We start from the raw sequence: 18,522 nt of genomic DNA on the forward strand, positions 1-18,522 counted from the left end.
CCATTATTCTTTTTCATCCTCATCAACTGGAGTTTTCTCTTATGGTTCCCTTGTTCTCGTTTCGTTTTTTTCATTTTTTTTTTGCGGTGATGAATCTTATAAAATATTCATATTTTACTTTCGTTTTCTATTTTAATATGAATTGCATATTTACATTTTTCTTTTTCGATAAAATATGAAATATCTTTTGTTTCGAGTTGTGCATTTCTCATGCACTGTGCTTATATATGCATGGGTCATACATATGCATGCATACATATTCATGCAAGGTCTATATTATTATTATTATTATTATTATTATTATTATTGCTGTTGTTGTTGTTATTATTATTATTATTATTATTATTATTATTATTATTACTAGCCAAGCTACAACCCTAGTTGGAAAAGCAGGATACTATAAGCCCAAGGGCTCCTACAGGGAAAGATGAAGAAAGTATATCGAAATACAAGTATGCAATGGAGTTAAGAGCAAAATAAGACTGTTTGGTGTGGCGGAGGCATGCTCTCTACTCTGTCCCTTTAGTTAGTATATATTTTCGAAAACTAAATGAGTATAAGCTGAAAAAGTTCCCTCGAGTGCCATATATGGATGAGAGCATGATAAGGGGTAGATGAAGATGGTTTGGGCATGCTCTTCACACTCCCCAAGAGAGATTAGTTCACCAAACGTTCAGCTGGGCTCCACAAGGCACTAGAAGTGTTGGAAGACAAAGGACTACATGGCTGGTATAAAGCGTGTAGATGATGAATGGAGAAGTATTGAATTGGTAGCTTAAGATAGAGACGACTGGCGAAATCTAACCGAGGCCCTTTGTGTCAATAGGCGTTGGAGATGATGATTATGATGATACCGAAACAATTCTGTTCTTTTATTCCATTCGAACACACACACACCCTAAAAGAGTTGGAAGACAAAGGACTACGTGGCTGAGGACTTTAAAGCGTGTAGATGATGTGTGGAGAAGTATTGAATTGGAAGCTCAAGATAGAGACGACTGGGGAAATCTAACCGAGGCCCTTTGAGTTAATAGGCGTAGGAGGAGATGATGATACTGAAACAATTCTGTTCTTTTAATCTATTCGAACACACACACCCCGATATTTATTGATATTCATGAAAGCAAAATCTAATTTGTGAAAGTCATTATCAACTGCAATTAGAACCAGCGTTCTGGAACACCACAGCTAGAAACAAGAACAAGAACAGTGGCAGAACCAACAGAGAAAAGTAGAACCGGCGGACGCAATAACGAGAAATTTTTTATACCTAGCTGGGCCGGTCAGCCGGGCATTCAAAAAGTAACGAATTACTCCCATTTCGAAATGATAATTTATGGTAATAGAAGTTACCACACCAATTTTAGGGCCAGGCAAAGCTTGCGTTCACTTATCTCTCTCTCTCTCTCTCTCTCTCTCTCTCTCTCTCTCTCTCTCTCTCTCTCTCTCTTTCCCCCTGGGTATTTCCTTCTTAACCTTGTTGTATGACTACTCTCTCTCTCTCTCTGGGTATTTCCTTCTTAACCTTGTTGTATGACTACCCCCTCTCTCTCTCTCTCTCTCTCTCTCTCTCTCTCTCTCTGGGTATTTCCTTCTTACACCTTGTTATATGACTACTCTCTCTCTCTCTCTCTCTCTCTCTCTCTCTCTCTCTCTCTCTCTCTCTCTCTTTCCCCCTGGGTATTTCCTTCTTACACCTTGTTGTATGACTACTCTCTCTCTCCCTCTCTCTCTCTCTCTCCCTGGGTATTTCCTTCTTAACCTTGTTGTATGACTACCCTCTCTCTCTCTCTCTCTCTCTCTCTCTCTCTCTCTCTGTGCTGGCAGCAATTCGGTTGAATTTTCACGCTGTGTGATTACACTGAATTTCCAGCCGTGGCTGTGGCAGCCCGTAATTGCGAGAGTGGGCGAGTGTGAATCTATCTAGGTAGATAAATTTGGTGTGTCCTCGGTGTAGGAGAATTTTACCTTCTACACACACACACACACACACACACACACACACACACACCAAAAGCAACTGTTTTAGTCCAATGTAGGACTAATGCCTCAGACATGTCCTTATTCATGTCTGGGCTTTGGTCAGTTTTCATCACCACGCTGGCCAATTGTGGATTGATGATGGTGGGAGACTTTCGTTGTATAGCTCACAGCAAATCAACCTAGTATGGGTGGCCCTGGACTAGTACAGCCTTGCTGATCATGGCTATATACTAACCTTTTCACCACGTTAAGGTATCCCCACTGAGAAAGGGATATATATATATATATATATATATATATATATATATATATATATATATATATATATATATATATATATATATATATATATATATATATATATATATATATCTTTAGCCGTAACTAGTCCAGTGCAGGACAAAGATCTCAGACATGTCCACCCCTCGCCTTCACTGTTAGTGACTATTGGGATAACTAGATATTCTATATTCTATATCATGACCTCTTTTAAGCAGAAATGTGTTTTTCTTTCCTTAATATGACAAAATTCTATCATTGATTTTATTATTTTTGGTTTATTTTTTAATAATCTAATTACTAATAAACCAAATTCAGTTCCCCGATGATTTGGAAACCTAAAATTTTAGAATATCCATCAAATTTATCATTTTGTAATGTGCACAACCTTATGGACATTATGGTGGGATTTTGTTTTAAAGTTTAAAGGTTACTCATGAATGGCAGTGGTAAGGGGCAGTAACAAAGCCCAAGAAACTGACCATATATACATATGATCAGCGCCCAAGCCCACTCTCCACCCAAGGTAGGACCAGGGAGGGCTAGGCCTATTGGCCTCTTCCACCCTCCTTAGCTCTCAAGGATGGTGAGGTTGAAGACATTACAAGAAAATATGGATTTTGAGAGTGACTTTAACCCGTCTTTTTTGGTTAACTGATTGGAATAATTGGAAAGTTAATCAATAGTTTATCAGACCTTATAATAAAAATATCCAACTTTTGAACGATGTAAACTTTTCTCACACAACCAGAAAACTAAATTTATCAAACTATGTGAACTGAGTAATCTATGTCATCAAACTGTGTGAACCATGACTCAAAATTTATCAAACCTAAGTTTGAGTTATCAAACCTTGTCAACCATGTAATATATGTCATGAAACCAATTAAACCGTAGACCTAAAGTTACTATACAATTTATCATGCAATCATAGTTATCAAACCATATAGGCTATGTGATGTGTTAATAAACTGTGAATCGTATAACTATATTTATAACCTGAGCTATAAAACCGACTATAAACTTTGTAAACCATTTGATAACATCTCTGCCTGGTGTTTGCCAGTCGGGGGTTCGAGTCCAGCTCAGACTCGTTAGTGCCATTAGTGTCTGCAACCTTATCATCCTTGTGAGCTAAGGTTGGGGGGTTTGTGGGAGCCTATAGGTCTATCTGCTGAGTCATCAGCAGCCACTGCCTGGCCCTCCCTGGTCCTAGCTTGAGTGGAGAGGAGGCTTTGGCGCTGATCATATAATATATGGTCAGTCTCTAGGGCATTGTCCTGATTGCTAGGGCAATGTCACTGTCCCTTGCCTCTGCCATTCATGAGAGACCTGGTACAGACTTGATGCTCTTTAATTAATTTTATTCATTATTAGCCAAGCATTATTCCTTATTTTGATCATCATATTTTGTTAGACTATTCCCATATACTCTGGACATCAGCCCACCTGTAATGAATAGTGTATGTTCAAACAATGTACTTTAGCATTAAAGTTTTTTTTTCTGCTTTAATCCAATCTTGGAGTTTAAAATTCCATGTAATTAATTTCCGTCGCCCATTTCTCTGACTGCAATTAAAATGAAGGAAAAAATATATCTGCTATGTAACTAGAGGAAAAAAAAAAACATTTAGCCAAATGGGTTTTGTCTCTCTCTCTCTCTCTCTCCTCTCTCTCTCTCTCTCTCTCTCTCTGAAGGAAAAATATATCTGCTTTGTAAGTAGAGGTAAAAAAAATAACATTTAGCCAAATGGGATCTCTCTCTCTCTCTCTCTCTCTCTCTCTCTCTCTCCTCTCTCTCTCTCTCTCTCTCTCTCTCTCCTCTCTCTCTGATTCTTTATAAAGCCATCCTTTTCATAGATTATAAAATGAAGGAAAAATATATCTGCTATGTAAGTAGAGGAAAAAAAAAAACATTTAGCCAAATGGGGTTTGTTTCTCTCTCTCTCTCTCTCTCTCTCTCTCTCTCTCTCTCTCCTCTCTCTCTCTCTCTCTCTCTCTCTCTCTCTCTCTCCTCTCTCTCTCTCTCAATTATTGTGAATTTTATGTAAATAATGTATATTGTTATGTAACAGAATAACCATTTTATAATGGAATAAAGGTTTTTGACTTTGACTTTGACTCTCTCTCTCTCTCTCTCTCTCTCTCTCTCTCTCTCTCTCTCTCTCTCTCTCTCTCTCTCTCTCTCTTCTCTGATTCTTTATAAAGCCATCCTTTTCATAGATTATACCATATTTTCTTTTATAATTCTATTACATAGACGTATTAGAGGTTCTTTGATAAATATTATATATAGAAAAGATGAATATTTAATTATATAAACCCTTCACTAGGAAATTGCGAACAGCGTTGCCAGTTTGGCCTTTTATGCCAAAAAAAACTATAATTTGGCCTTTTAAAAAAATTAGTTGGCCTATATTAATATGAAAAAATGTGGGTCTTAATACTATATATTTGGCCTTTTTTTCTACTATTGGGTTCGAATTTCAGAGCTTCTGGTGATTAGAAATTGGCCTTTTCTCTTTTAGAAAACCTGGCAACCCTGATTGCGAACGAGAATGAAAATCTAAAAATACACTACCTGGCAACCTCATCGTATTGCAGATGAATGAATTTGCACGAGAATTTCCGTTTGTAAACAGCCTAAAAACTTGCTAGCGTAGTAAGCCTACTTATATATAGTTCAATTAAGTTAAATTAACCTTGAAAAGGGATTAAATGTTAATTATATGAAAGGTGGAGTATTTTAAAATGTGGCAACATTTCCATACTCCTTGTCCTCATCGGTAACCTTCGGTCTATGGTGTAATCAGAGTTGCCATTTTAGCGCCTTTTGGGCTAGATTTGGTATTTTCTGGAGAATTCAGCGAGTTTGTCCTATTACAAGGTTGTGGTTTTTGCCGTCATTTAGAGAAATCTAGCACGAAAATATGGCTTTATTCGGTAATAGTATATATGATCAAGTGGTCTTTCTCCCAAACCTGACTATATTGATATACTTTCCACTTTATCATTTTTATATCGAGATGATTTAGCGCTTTCTAGCGCGTTTGTCCTATTACAAGGTGCGGTTTTTGCCGTCATTTAGAGAAATCTAGCTCGAAAATATGGCTTTATCCGGTTATAGTATATATGATCAAGTGGTCTTTCTCTCAATCTTGACTAAATGGATATACTTTCCACTTTATCATTTTTATATCAAGAGATGAAAACTATTAAGCCTGAATACAAATGCTAGCGAAATAACTGATAACGATACAGAGCAAAATATCAACTGGAAAGGAATTATTTTTTCATACACCAAGGCCCGCCTGAACAGACCTTTAGGGTTTGATGGAGGGCGAGAAATAAACCTCTAAAAGTAAAAAAATAAAAGTAAAAGTAAAGTAAGTAGATGATTTAAGCGCTTTCTAGCGCAATTTGGCAATGCACGTAGGCGCGCATTCAAACACCAGCAATGGCAACCCTGCGGAGTGAGTCGAAGCAGTGTTGCCAGATTGGTTAGTATAAAAATCCCCAAAACAACCTAAATATCCCCAAAACAGCCTAAAAAATCCCAATTCCACATATATATTCTCTTCTGTCTTGATCACGTAGGCTTTATTAATATAGAAATTACTCAATATACTTCATAAAAGTACAAACAAACAAATTCCAATAATATAAAGGCTCGCTCATCTTTGTTTCTTCATAGAACTTTGTACAGATTATCCCCATCAGTCACCCAAAATCCCCAAATCTAGGAATAAATTCCCTTACCTGGCAACACTGAGTCGAAGTGACTCAGTGTGAATTGAACAGTTGTGCCGGAAGGGTGTGTGCAACCCCTCGTGGATGCATACGTCGCGTTCGATTGAGATATTATACGTTTTTTAAATGGTTGAATCATGTTCAAAGGATTCGGCCACATCTATGTGGTTATAGTTTACGCCTTCGTGGTCCTAAATAGCGGAGAGACGAAAGGTAAGGAGAGACAGAGACTGTGAACAGCCGTGTTGTTTTTTTTTGTTTACTTCCTCACACACTGAGAGAGGGAAGACCCCCGAAGGCCTTCTTCTTCTTCTCCCTTGTTATATATATCTGTCTTGTGAAGGTTATTTTTTAATTGTGTATAGCTTTTTTATATATAATTTATGATGATTATATTGCTTTAACAAGATAAAAATCTACATGAAAACTACCAAAAAATATATGTAAAAAAGCTCAAAATCTACATGAAAACACCAAAAACAAAAATTCTTTACTCTCCTTGTTATATATATCTGCCTTCTGAGGTTATTTTTTAATTCTGCAATGCTTATTTTATATATAATTTATGACGCATATATTGCTTTTTGCTTTACATATATACAAAGTTGATATTTTGGTTTCACGTGCTAGCCTTTATATTCGCTATTTCGCCCCTAGGGAACCCTGCTATATTGTACTATCTAGGTTATTTTTTAATTGTGCAAAGGTTATTTTATATGATTTATGACGATTATATTGCTTTAAATATATTGTTATTTACATTGTTGATATGTTGGCTTCACGTGCTAGCCTTTGTGATCATTCGGTATTTCGCCCCTAGGGAACCCTGCTATATTGTACTATATTATAATACGTTTAATTTAATGTTATAATCAATCTTAAGCACCAATTTATATATTTATATACATATAAATAGCTCTATAACTTCAGCCTCGTAGAGAACTTCACAGGGTTATTAAGGGCTTGTGCGTGAGAGGTCAGCTGGTATTGTACTAAAAAGGTTTTTAGTGATATTTAAATTTTGCTCAAAAGTTGGCTTGGTAAACTGTGGTTTTTTGGTTTTTTTTATTTGTACAATTGCATGTACTCAGTGTTTTATAGGTTATATATATATATATATATATATATATATATATATATATATATATATATATATATATATATATATATACATATAACTAGGGTTGTAGCTTGGCTAGTAATATATATATATATATATATATATATATATATATATATATATATATATATATATATATATATATAAAACCAGGGTTGTAGCTTGGCTAGTAATATATATATATATATATATATATATATATATATATATATAACTAGGGTTGTAGCTTGGCTAGTAATATATATATATATATATATATATATATATATATATATATATATATATATATAAAACCAGGGTTGTAGCTTGGCTAGTAATATATATATATATATATATATATATATATATATATATATATATATATATATATATATATATATATATATATATATAACCAGGGTTGTAGCTTGGCTAGTAATATATATATATATATATATATATATATATATATATATATATATATATATATATATATATATATATATTACTAGCCAAGCTACAACCCTAGTTGGAAAAGCGAGATTTTATAAGTGTGTGTGTTTAAAAAAGTGGTTATTTTGCAGTTCCATGAACTAACTCACTGCATGTAGTCATTTCAGAATTTTTCTCCTACCTTGTTTTATATTTCCTTGTCCAGAGCTCAGTTCTGTTTTCCTTGTGTCAGCCCAAAACTTATTGAAAAAAACAAAAGAAATTAACTTAAATGAAGTATATATTACATTGGTTTGTTTTATACGAAGTTATTCACGTATGTTCAATATCCAAAATTGTTACGTAATTCATCTAAATTACCCTGAGGTATGCCAGCCAAAATCAATAACGGTAACGTATTTTTGCAGGGAGTTGTCAACAAAACTACAATAACAGGTTAATCTAAGTTATATTTTACAGTAATGCTTATAATATATACACAATGTCTACCGTAGTCCTCTCTTGTTGGACAGTAGGCACTTTCAGAACGTAGGAATAAGTCCTATAGAGGATTCCTGCAGGATATATACGATAAACTTTGAAGCTCTTTGTGAATGTCTGATATTTATACCTTATTATTATTATTATTATCAGCTAAGCTACAACCCTAGTTGGAAAAGCAGGATGCTATAAGCCTAAGGGCTCCAATAGGGATAAATAGCCCAGTGAGGAAGGAACTAAGGAAATAAATCCTTATTATTATTATTATTATGATTATTATTATCAGCTAAGCTACAACCCTAGTTGGAAAAGCAGGATGCTATAAGCCTAAGGGCTCCAATAGGGATAAATAGCCCCTGTGAGGAAGGAACCAAGGAAATGAATAAACTAACTAGAGAAGTAATGAACAACTAAAATAAAGTATTTTAAGAAATAAGAATATTTGAATAGATTAATTCTAGAAAACACTGAATCCCTGACAAAGAGGATATCCTATAGTTCTCTGAACAGCTTAAAACAAAGGACAGATAAACACAGTAACGTAGTCTAAATTTTTAATGTTATTGTTCTTAAAATATATTTTATTCATTACTTCTAGTGTAGTTTATTTCTTGATTTCGTTTCCTCATTGGGCTATTTTTTCCCTGTTGGAGCCATTGGGCTTGTAAGCATCCTGCTTTGCCAAGTAGGGTTGTAGCTTAGCTAATAATAAGATTAATAATAGTGTTATTATTAATAATATTATTACTAGCCAAGCTACAGCCCTAGTTGGAAAAGCAAGTTGCTATAAGCCCAAGGGCCCCAATAGGGAAAAATAGCCCAGTGAGGAAAGGAAATAAGCCCGTATGTTGTGTTTACAAACAATCCCGATATAACGGACATGGGTTAATTCGTTAAATCTCCCGTTATTTGTAGAGAAACCAGGTGTGTGGGTCGCTCTTGCCCAGCCTTTACAGGTCATCGATTTTAGAGAATATATATGCTATCAATCGGGTTACTAAGTCACTTGCTGCAAAAACGGGTTGGGTTAAAAGCTCTCTCTCTCTCTCTCTCTCTCTCTCTCTCTCTCTCTCTCTCTCTCTCTCTCTCTCTCTCTCTCTCTCTCACACACACTACTTAGAGATACGTTAGGGTATTTGAATCCTTTACGAGAACCTTTAACCTTGGCATATTCAAAGGAAATGAATCCACCTTTGATAGATAGGCCTCTCTCTCTCTCTCTCTCTCTCTCTCTCTCTCTCTCTCTCTCTCTCTCTCTCTCTCTCTCTCTCTTAGAGGTATGTTAGGGTATTTGTTTCCTTTACGAAAACCTTAAAATTAGTATACCTAAGGTTGAAGGAAGTGTATCCACCTTAGACTGATAGGTCTCTCTCTCTCTCTCTCTCTCTCTCTCTCTCTCTCTCTCTCTCTCTCTCTCTCTCTCTCTCTCTCTCTCACACGTTACGGTACTTGCTTCCTTTATGAAAACCTTTAAACTTAGTATACTCAAGGTTGAAGGAAATGAATCCACCTTTGATAGATAGGTCTCTCTCTCTCTCTCTCTCTCTCTCTCTCTCTCTCTCTCTCTCTCTCTCTCTCTCTCTCTCTCTCTCTCTCTCTCTCTCTCTCTCTCATTTCATTTTATTTTATTTTATTTATAGACTCAATGTCACAAGTGTAGTTCTTGTGTACATAGCAATTCTGTAAATACTATAATTTGCTCACTGGTTGTGAATTCAGACATTTTATAGTTTGAATAGTTTAATAGTTTATATACTATACTTTATTGGAAATTCGTATGTTTTATATGGTAATTAATTTAAATATAAGCTAAGAAATGGAAGTATGTCTACGTACACGAACTGTTCTTATTCAGACCTTCGCAAAAAACATGTTATAATAATTATGTTATTACTGTAATACTTATTGCAGATATGCAATTGATATGTTTTAGTTTAGTTAAGTCTCAGAACAGGTTTCTGCCCAGTGAAAAGAGAACGTAGGTTTTTCCTTTCTGATTTTTTTTCTATCGATGTTGATCGCTATCAGTAACAGCACTCTCTCTCTCTCTCTCTCTCTCTCTCTCTCTCTCTCTCTCTCTCTCTCTCTCTCTCTCTCTCTCTCTCTCTCTCTCTCTCTCTCCTTAACTGGCTAAGGCAGTATTCCCTTTGTTTTACTCTCTCTCTCTCTTTTTCCTTTACTGGCTAAGGCAGTATTCCAATTGTTTTATACTCTCTCTCTCTCTCTCTCTCTCTCTCTCTCTGTCTCTCTCTCTCTCTCTCTCTCTCTCTCTCTCTCTCTCTCTCTCCTTTACTGGCTAAGGCAGTATTCCCTTTGTTTTATTCTCTCTCTCTCTCTCTCTCTCTCTCTCCTCTCTCTCTCTCTCTCTCTCTCTCTCTCTCTCTCCTTTACTGGCTAAGGCAGTATTCCCATTGTTTTATACTCTCTCTCTCTCTTTCCTTTACTGGCTAAGGCAGTATTCCCTTTGTTTTATCTCTCTCTCTCTCTCTCCTCTCTCTCTCTCTCTCTCTCTCTCTCTCTCTCTCTCTCTCTCTCTCTCTCTCTCCTTTACTGGCTAAGGCAGTATTCTCATTGTTTTATACTCTCTCTCTCTCTCTCTCTCTCTCTCTCTCTCTCTCTCTCTCTCTCTCTCTCTCTCTCTGCTGGCTATGATTTCAAGTTCCACTGTATCAACCAACCCGTGTTTCAATTAATTGAGTTTGTCTTCCATATTGAAATACAGAGTTTTGGATTCACGAAATATGAGCTGTTATTTTTTCAATTGGAGTTTGTTTTTATATTTCAATAACAACCGGAGTTTTTGTGGTTTGGGGGAGTTATTTCAAGTTACGGTTGAGGTTATTAATATAGTTATTGTTGTTGTTGTTGATGGTGTATCTATAGATTAACAACACTATAAGGTAGTGGACGAAAAAAAAATGGTTATTAATATAGTTATTGTTGTTTTTTGTTGATGTTATATCTATGGATTAACAACACTATAAAGTAGTAGACGAAAAAAAATATTCCGCTGATGTTATATTTACTTTAAGGGTTGTTTTCGTGGTACCTTCACTCACTGAAGAACCATGTACTGGGCCTACATGGCTTACTACTCGTTTTTTATAGTACCGGTATATACACAATACAGAATTTTCTTATATTACTGTTCTTAAAATTTTTCTATTTTAATTGTTACCTTTGTTGTAATTTATTTCCTTTCCTCACTGGGCTATTTTCCCTGTTGGAGCACTTATGTTTATAACATCCTGCTTTTCTAATTGTTACCTTTGTTTTAATTTATTTATTTCCTTTTCTCATTGGGCTATTTTTCCCTATTGGAACACTTAGGTTTATAACATCCTGCTTTTCCAATTTGGGTTGCATTATTAGTAGTTAAGCTACAACCCCAGTTGGAAGAGCAGGATGCTATAAGCCCAAGGGCTCCAACAGGGAAAACAGTCCAGTGAGGAAAGGAAATAAGGAAATAAATCTTCTTCAATAAGGTATCATATTTAGCTAACTCAAGTCTCAATATCTTAAAAAGTTCAAACTTGCAGTAAATGTTTTTATGTTGAACAGGCTGACATAAGTCTTTTTATAGTTTATATATGAAATATCTGTTTTGATGTTACTGTTTTTAAAATATTTTATTTTAATTTTCCATTATTTCTCATATCGTTTGTTTATTTCTTTATATCCTTTCTTCACTGGGGTATTGTTTCCTGTTGGAGCACTTGGTCTTATAGCATCTTGCTTTTCCACCTAGAGTTGTAGCTTAGCTAATAATTATAATGAAATATTTTATTAATTTTAAATTATTTCTCATATCGTTTATTGATTTCCTTGTTTCATTTCCTCACTGGGCTACTTTTCCCCTGTTGTAGCCCGAGGGCTTATAGCATCTTGCTTTTCCAACTAGGGTTGTAGCTTAGCTAATAATAATAACTACTCTACGTTTTTGTTTGACCCACCTAAACACAATTGACAGACACCAGCCATATTAAAACAAAATGATTTTCTTATTTCCTTTCCTCACTGGGCTACTTTCCCACTGTTGTAGCCCCTGAGCTTATAGAATCTTGCTTTTCCAACTAGGGTTTTCTTTCCTCACTGGGCTATTGTTTCCTGTTGGAGCACTTGGTCTTATAGCATCTTGCTTTCCCAACTAGGGTTGTAGCTTAGCCAATAATAACGACTACTGTATTAGCTAGTAATGATAACTACGTTTTTGTTTGAACCTCCCAAACACAATTGACTCACACCAGCCCACAGTGATTCCTTATTGCTATGCAATGTACAAGCATTATCTGCCTTGTGTGAGCATAAACGCCTGGAAATGATCCAGTGGTTGGACCGAGTGCTTTGGTGGTCGGATGACGCAAACGAAAGGGAAGATTCATCAGTTATTATGAGTCGTTTGAGGCCAAACAGCTGATTGAAGGTCCATGTGAGGCTTGCGGAGAGCCGTTGCAAGGATGGGTTCTGGATGGGTGGGGGATGCGTGCTTTCAAGGCCTGGAATTTTAAGTTGCCTTTGTTAGTGGATTGTTAATATTATTGTTATTAATATTGCTATTGTTATTATCATTAGCTAAGAGGCTACACGCCTTGTTGGAAAAGCAGGATTATATTATTGTTATTATTATTATTATTATTATTATTAGCTAACCTACAACCCTAGCTGGAAAAGCAGGATGCTATAAGCCTAGGGGGTGCTTTCAAGGCCTGGAATTTTAAGTTGCCTTTGTTAGTGGATTATTATTATTATAATTATCATTGTTGTTATTATTATTATTAGCTAAGAGGCTACACTCCTTGTTGGAAAAGCAGGATTATATTATTATTAGCTAACCTACAACCCTAGCTGGAAAATGGATGGGGGGAGGCGTGCTTTCAAGGTCTGGAATTTTAAGTTCCCTTTGTTAGTGGATTATTAATATAATTATCATTGTTGTTATTATTATTATTATTAACTGATAGGCTACACGCTTTGTTGGAAAAGCAGGATTATATTATTATTAGCTAACCTACAACCCTAGCTGGAAAATGGATGGGGGGAGGCGTGCTTTCAAGGCCTGGAATTTTAAGTTGCCTTTGTTAGTGGATTATTAATATTATAATTATCATTGTTGTTATTATTATTATCATTAGCTAAGAGGCTACACGCCTTGTTGCAAAAGCAGGATTATATTATTGTTATTATTATTGTTATTGTTATTATTTTTGGGTAGGAGACCTTCTTTCAAGGAAGTTTTGTTGAAAACTGAGTCAGATATTATTACACGCCTTGTTGGAAAAGCAGGATTATATTATTATTATTATTATTATTATTATTATTATTAGCTAACCTACAACCCTGGGTGGAAAAGCAGGATGCTATAAGCCTAGGGGCTCCAACAGGGAAAATAGCTCAGTGAGGAAAGGAAACAAGGAAAATAATATATTTTAAGAACAGTAACAACATTAGAAAAAATATTTCCTAGTAGACCCTCTTTCAAGCAAGTTTTGTTAAAAACTGAGTCATATTATTGTTATTATTATTATTAGCTAAGAGGCTACACGCCTTGTTGGAAAACCAGTATGTTATAAGCCCAAGGACTCCAACAGGGAAAAATAGCCAAATGGGGAAAGGAAATATGGAAATAAATAAACAATTAAGATAACATATTTAAGAACAGTAACAACATTAGACTAGATCTTTCATTTATAAACTATTAAAAGAGACTTGTGTTAGTTTGTTCAACATAAAAACATTCGCTGCAAGTTTTAACTTTAGAAGTTCCACTGATTCAACTACCTGATTAGGAAGGTCATTCCACAGCTTGGTCACAGCTGGAATAAAATTTCTAGAATGCTATGTAGTATTGAGCCTTGTGGTGAAGAAGGCCAGACTTCGTTCTATCTCTGGCTACTTGAATTGTGGTTGGGAGTAAACAGAAACTAGTTATATTTCTATTTTAATGAGTAGAGTTTTAACAGTTAGTTAATATATTTGGAAGGTTTAAGTTATTAACGTGTATGGTCCTATATTTATTGTTAAGTTTGCTTTTATAATTCTGACCCTCCTTTACATTCAGATCTTCCTAGACAGTTCCATCCTGTTCGTAATACTAGACAGGCAGTTAATTCTAATAGTCAGGCCTTCTCCTTGATGAGGTTCAATACTACTCAGTATTCTAGAAATTTTATTCCAGCTGTGACCAAGTTGTGGAATGATCTTCCTAATCGGGTAGTTTAATCAGTGGAACTTGAAAAGTTCAAACTTGCAGCAAATGTTTTTATGTTGAACATGCTGACATAAGTCTTTTTATAGTTTATTTATGAAATATTTGTTTTAATGCTGTTAATGTTTTTAAAATATATTATTTTAATTGCCCATTACTTCTTATATAGTTTGTTTATTTCCTTATTTTTTTCCTCACTGGGTTATTTTTATCTGTTGGAGCCCTTGGGCTTATAGCATCCTGCTTTTCCAACTAGGGTTGTAGCTTAGCTTATACTAATAATAATGATAATAATATACTGTATGTACCCTTAGACCGTAACAGATTTGGGTGGAACTATAGCACAAGTATTTCTCAACTCTTTCATAATATTAGTCTAATTATTTATCTTTAATTGATGTCCATTTTAGACATATCTCGTAGAAGAGACTCTTTAGCTATGGTAAGCAGCTCTTCTAGGAAAAGGACACTCCAAAATCAAACCATTGTTCTCTAGTCTTGGGTAGTGCCATAGCCTCTGTACCATGGTCTTCCACTGTCTTGGGTTAGAGTTCTCTTGCTTGAGGGTACACTCGGGCACACTTCTATCTAGTTTCTCTTCCTCTTGTTTTGTTAAAGTTTTTATTGTTTTTATAGGAAATATTTATTTTAATGTTACTAAAAATATTCTATTTTTCTTTATTTCCTTTCCTCACTGGGCCATTTTCCCTGTTAGGGCCCCTGGGCTTATAGCATCCTGCTTTTCTAACTAGGGTTGTAGCTTAGCATTTAATAGTAATAGTTTAGAACAAGGTTGTATTTAAGTAATTTAGGTTAATTTCATTTCCTGGCTATTTTGGTATGAGAATGGAATTTCATGGTCATGTTAAATGAATATACAGGGTGTCTCAAAAAAATGTACTCACTCTTTGAATGACGAGAAAACCTTTATTTATGAACATAGAGCGTTGTCTGGACAATAATGGTCATCCATTTGAACATTCGCAAACATGATTCTTCAAACACATTTGTCTCATGTATTCGATGCTATTTCATTTCGCTCTATGTCCATAAATAAAGGTTTTCTCATAATTCTAAGAGTGAGTACATTTTTTTGAGACACCCTGTATTTCTAGGCTATCGCGTGTGGTGTTCTTTCAGCTTATAGTCGTTTCGTTGTTATTATAGCCTTGGGACTGAGCTTATACATGCGACTATAGAAGTCTATAACCAACATTTATATATGTATATAATGTATATGTTTACAGTATATGTGTATATATCATCATCATTATCCGGGGCTAGTCCACTGTAGGACAAAGACTTCTGACATGTGCTTAGCAATTCTGTCTGTTTATTTTGGTCTCTCTTTGCCATTTGTAACTGCAAATTTCTTTAGCTCATCAATCTATCGTCTTCTCTTCCTTCTCCTGCTTCATTTACAATATGTATATACTTTGTTTATGTCTATACATATATGTTTAGCAATTGCGTCTGTTTATTTTGGTCTCTCTTTGCCATTTGTAACAGCTAATTTCTTTAACTCATCAATCTACCGTCTTCTCTTCCTTCCCCTGCTTCATAATATGTATATATAGACCTATGTATATGTTAATCCAAAAATATATATATTTCGTTAAAATATGATTCCTGTACCATGTTAAATTTCAAAATACCTAGATCACAACGACCTAACTCGACAATAGGACACAAGATGACAGTATTGTCTGAATCCCGTTGGGCAAAGGACCCTATTCGAACAAGTGGGCGTGTTAATAGCCTCCCCCTTATAAGGGCTTTCATGGGGGTAGTGGGTGGCTGCACTGGGCACGAGACAGACATAAGGGCGTGCCCTAGAGTCCTAGACCACCTCCTCCTCATCATCATCTCGTTGCAATGGGTCTGCGGTCTGGAGGAGAGATGCAATATGGCGGTTCAGCCCATATGGTACTCATTATTTTTTTCCCGTCGTAATTTGGGGATTTCCCGTTGGAAGATAACCTCGCTTTACGACGTTAATCTTCCTAAAGCTTCGTTAAAACTTAATTGAAAGATGTAATGTGTTATGCTAGCGTTGTTTTGTTTATATGAGGCTAGTAGAGGTTCTCTCTCCTTTGTTTAATGTACTGGACTGTTGAAATGTTTATTTCAATGTTGTTACTCTTCGTAAGATATTTGATTTTTCCTTGTTTCCTTTCCTCACTGGGCTATTTTCCCTGTTGTTTAGCTTGTAGTCTCGGTTTGTGATTAGCCTAAATTTGTTATTATTATTTTTATTATTACTTGGTAAGCCACAACCCCTATTGTTATTAAATTATTATTATTACTTGGTAAGCTACAACCCCTATTATTATTATTATTAGAAGTCAAGCTACAACTCCTATCATTATTATTATTATTATTTACTAAGCTACAACCTTTATTATTATTAGTATTAGTATTATTACTTGGTAAGCTACAACCCCTATTATTATTATTATTATTATTATTATTATTATTATTATTAATACTTAGTAAGCTATAACCCCTATTATTATTATTATTATTATTATTATTACCTGCTAAGCTACAACCCTAATTGGAAAAACAGAATGCTACAAGTCCAACGGCTCCAACAGGAAAAAAAATAGCCCAGCGAGGAAAAGACAAGGAAATAAATAAACTACAAGAGAAATAAACAACTAAAATAAAACATTTTAAGAACAATAACAACATTAAACTAAAAATTTTCTTATATGCACTATAATCTATTCCTACATTAATAACAGTTCAATCTGTTATATCCTCAGTTTTGAGTATTCCTGCATTAATAACAGTTCAATCTGTTGTATCCTCAGTTTTGCCTCTTCCTGCATTAATAACAGTTCAATCTGTTGTATCCTCAGTTTTGCCTCTTCCTGCATTAATAACAGTTCAATCTGTTGTATCCTCAGTTTTGCCTCTTCCTGCATTAATAACAGTTCAATCTGTTGTATCCTCAGTTTTGTCTTCCTGCATTAATAACAGTTCAATCTGTTGTATCCTCAGTTTTGCCTCTTCCTGCATTAATAACAGTTCAATCTGTTGTATCCTCAGTTTTGCCTCTTCCTGCATTAATAACAGTTCAATCTGTTATATCCTCAGTTTTGAGTATTCCTGCATTAATAACAGTTCAATCTGTTATATCCTCAGTTTTGCCTATTCCTGCATTAATAACAGTTCAATCTGTTGTATCCTCAGTTTTGCCTCTTCCTGCATTAATAACAGTTCAATCTGTTATATCCTCAGTTTTGAGTATTCCTGCATTAATAACAGTTCAATCTGTTGTATCCTCAGTTTTGCCTCTTCCTGCATTAATAACAGTTCAATCTGTTGTATCCTCAGTTTTGCCTCTTCCTGCATTAATAACAGTTCAATCTGTTATATCCTCAGTTTTGAGTATTCCTGCATTAATAACAGTTCAATCTGTTGTATCCTCAGTTTTGCCTCTTCCTGCATTAATAACAGTTCAATCTGTTGTATCCTCAGTTTTGCCTCTTCCTGCATTAATAACAGTTCAATCTGTTATATCCTCAGTTTTGCCTCTTCCTGCATTAATAACAGTTCAATCTGTTGTATCCTCAGTTTTGCCTCTTCCTGCATTAATAACAGTTCAATCTGTTGTATCCTCAGTTTTGAGTATTCCTGCATTAATAACAGTTCAATCTGTTGTATCCTCAGTTTTGACTCTTCCTGCATTAATAACAGTTCAATCTGTTGTATCCTCAGTTTTGCCTCTTCCTGCATTAATAACAGTTCAATCTGTTGTATCCTCAGTTTTGAGTATTCCTGCATTAATAACAGTTCCATCTGTTGTATCCTCAGTTTTGACTATTCCTGCATTAATAACAGTTCCATCTGTTGTATCCTCAGTTTTGACTATTCCTGCATTAATAACAGTTCCATCTGTTGTATCCTCAGTTTTGACTATTCCTGCATTAATAACAGTTCCATCTGTTGTATCCTCAGTTTTGACTATTCCTGCATTAATAACAGTTCCATCTGTTGTATCCTCAGTTTTGACTATTCCTGCATTAATAACAGTTCCATCTGTTGTATCCTCAGTTTTGACTATTCCTGCATTAATAACAGTTCAATCTGTTGTATCCTCAGTTTTGACTATTCCTACATTAATAACAGTTCAATCTGTTGTATCCTCAGTTTTGACTATTCCTACATTAATAACAGTTCAATCTGTTGTATCCTCAGTTTTGACTATTCCTACATTAATAACAGTTCAATCTGTTGTATCCTCAGTTTTGACTATTCCTACATT

The 18,522-nt window shown here is 35.0% G+C and overlaps 1 protein-coding gene across 1 annotated transcript in view; it reads left to right on the forward strand.

The window, feature by feature from the left end:
* Positions 1 to 722: 722 nt before the first annotated feature.
* Positions 723 to 18,522, forward strand: part of LOC137660095 (uncharacterized) — a 19,108-nt gene continuing 1,308 nt past the window's right edge. Inside the window, exons 1-2 of the mRNA XM_068394813.1 lie at positions 723 to 770; positions 17,210 to 18,493. Coding sequence (XP_068250914.1) covers positions 723 to 770; positions 17,210 to 18,493 — 1,332 coding nt within the window. The remainder of the gene's footprint in view (positions 771 to 17,209; positions 18,494 to 18,522) is intronic.

Source organism: Palaemon carinicauda, chromosome 20 (assembly GCF_036898095.1).
Source record: "Palaemon carinicauda isolate YSFRI2023 chromosome 20, ASM3689809v2, whole genome shotgun sequence".
In the NCBI taxonomy this organism is placed as follows: domain Eukaryota; kingdom Metazoa; phylum Arthropoda; class Malacostraca; order Decapoda; family Palaemonidae; genus Palaemon; species Palaemon carinicauda.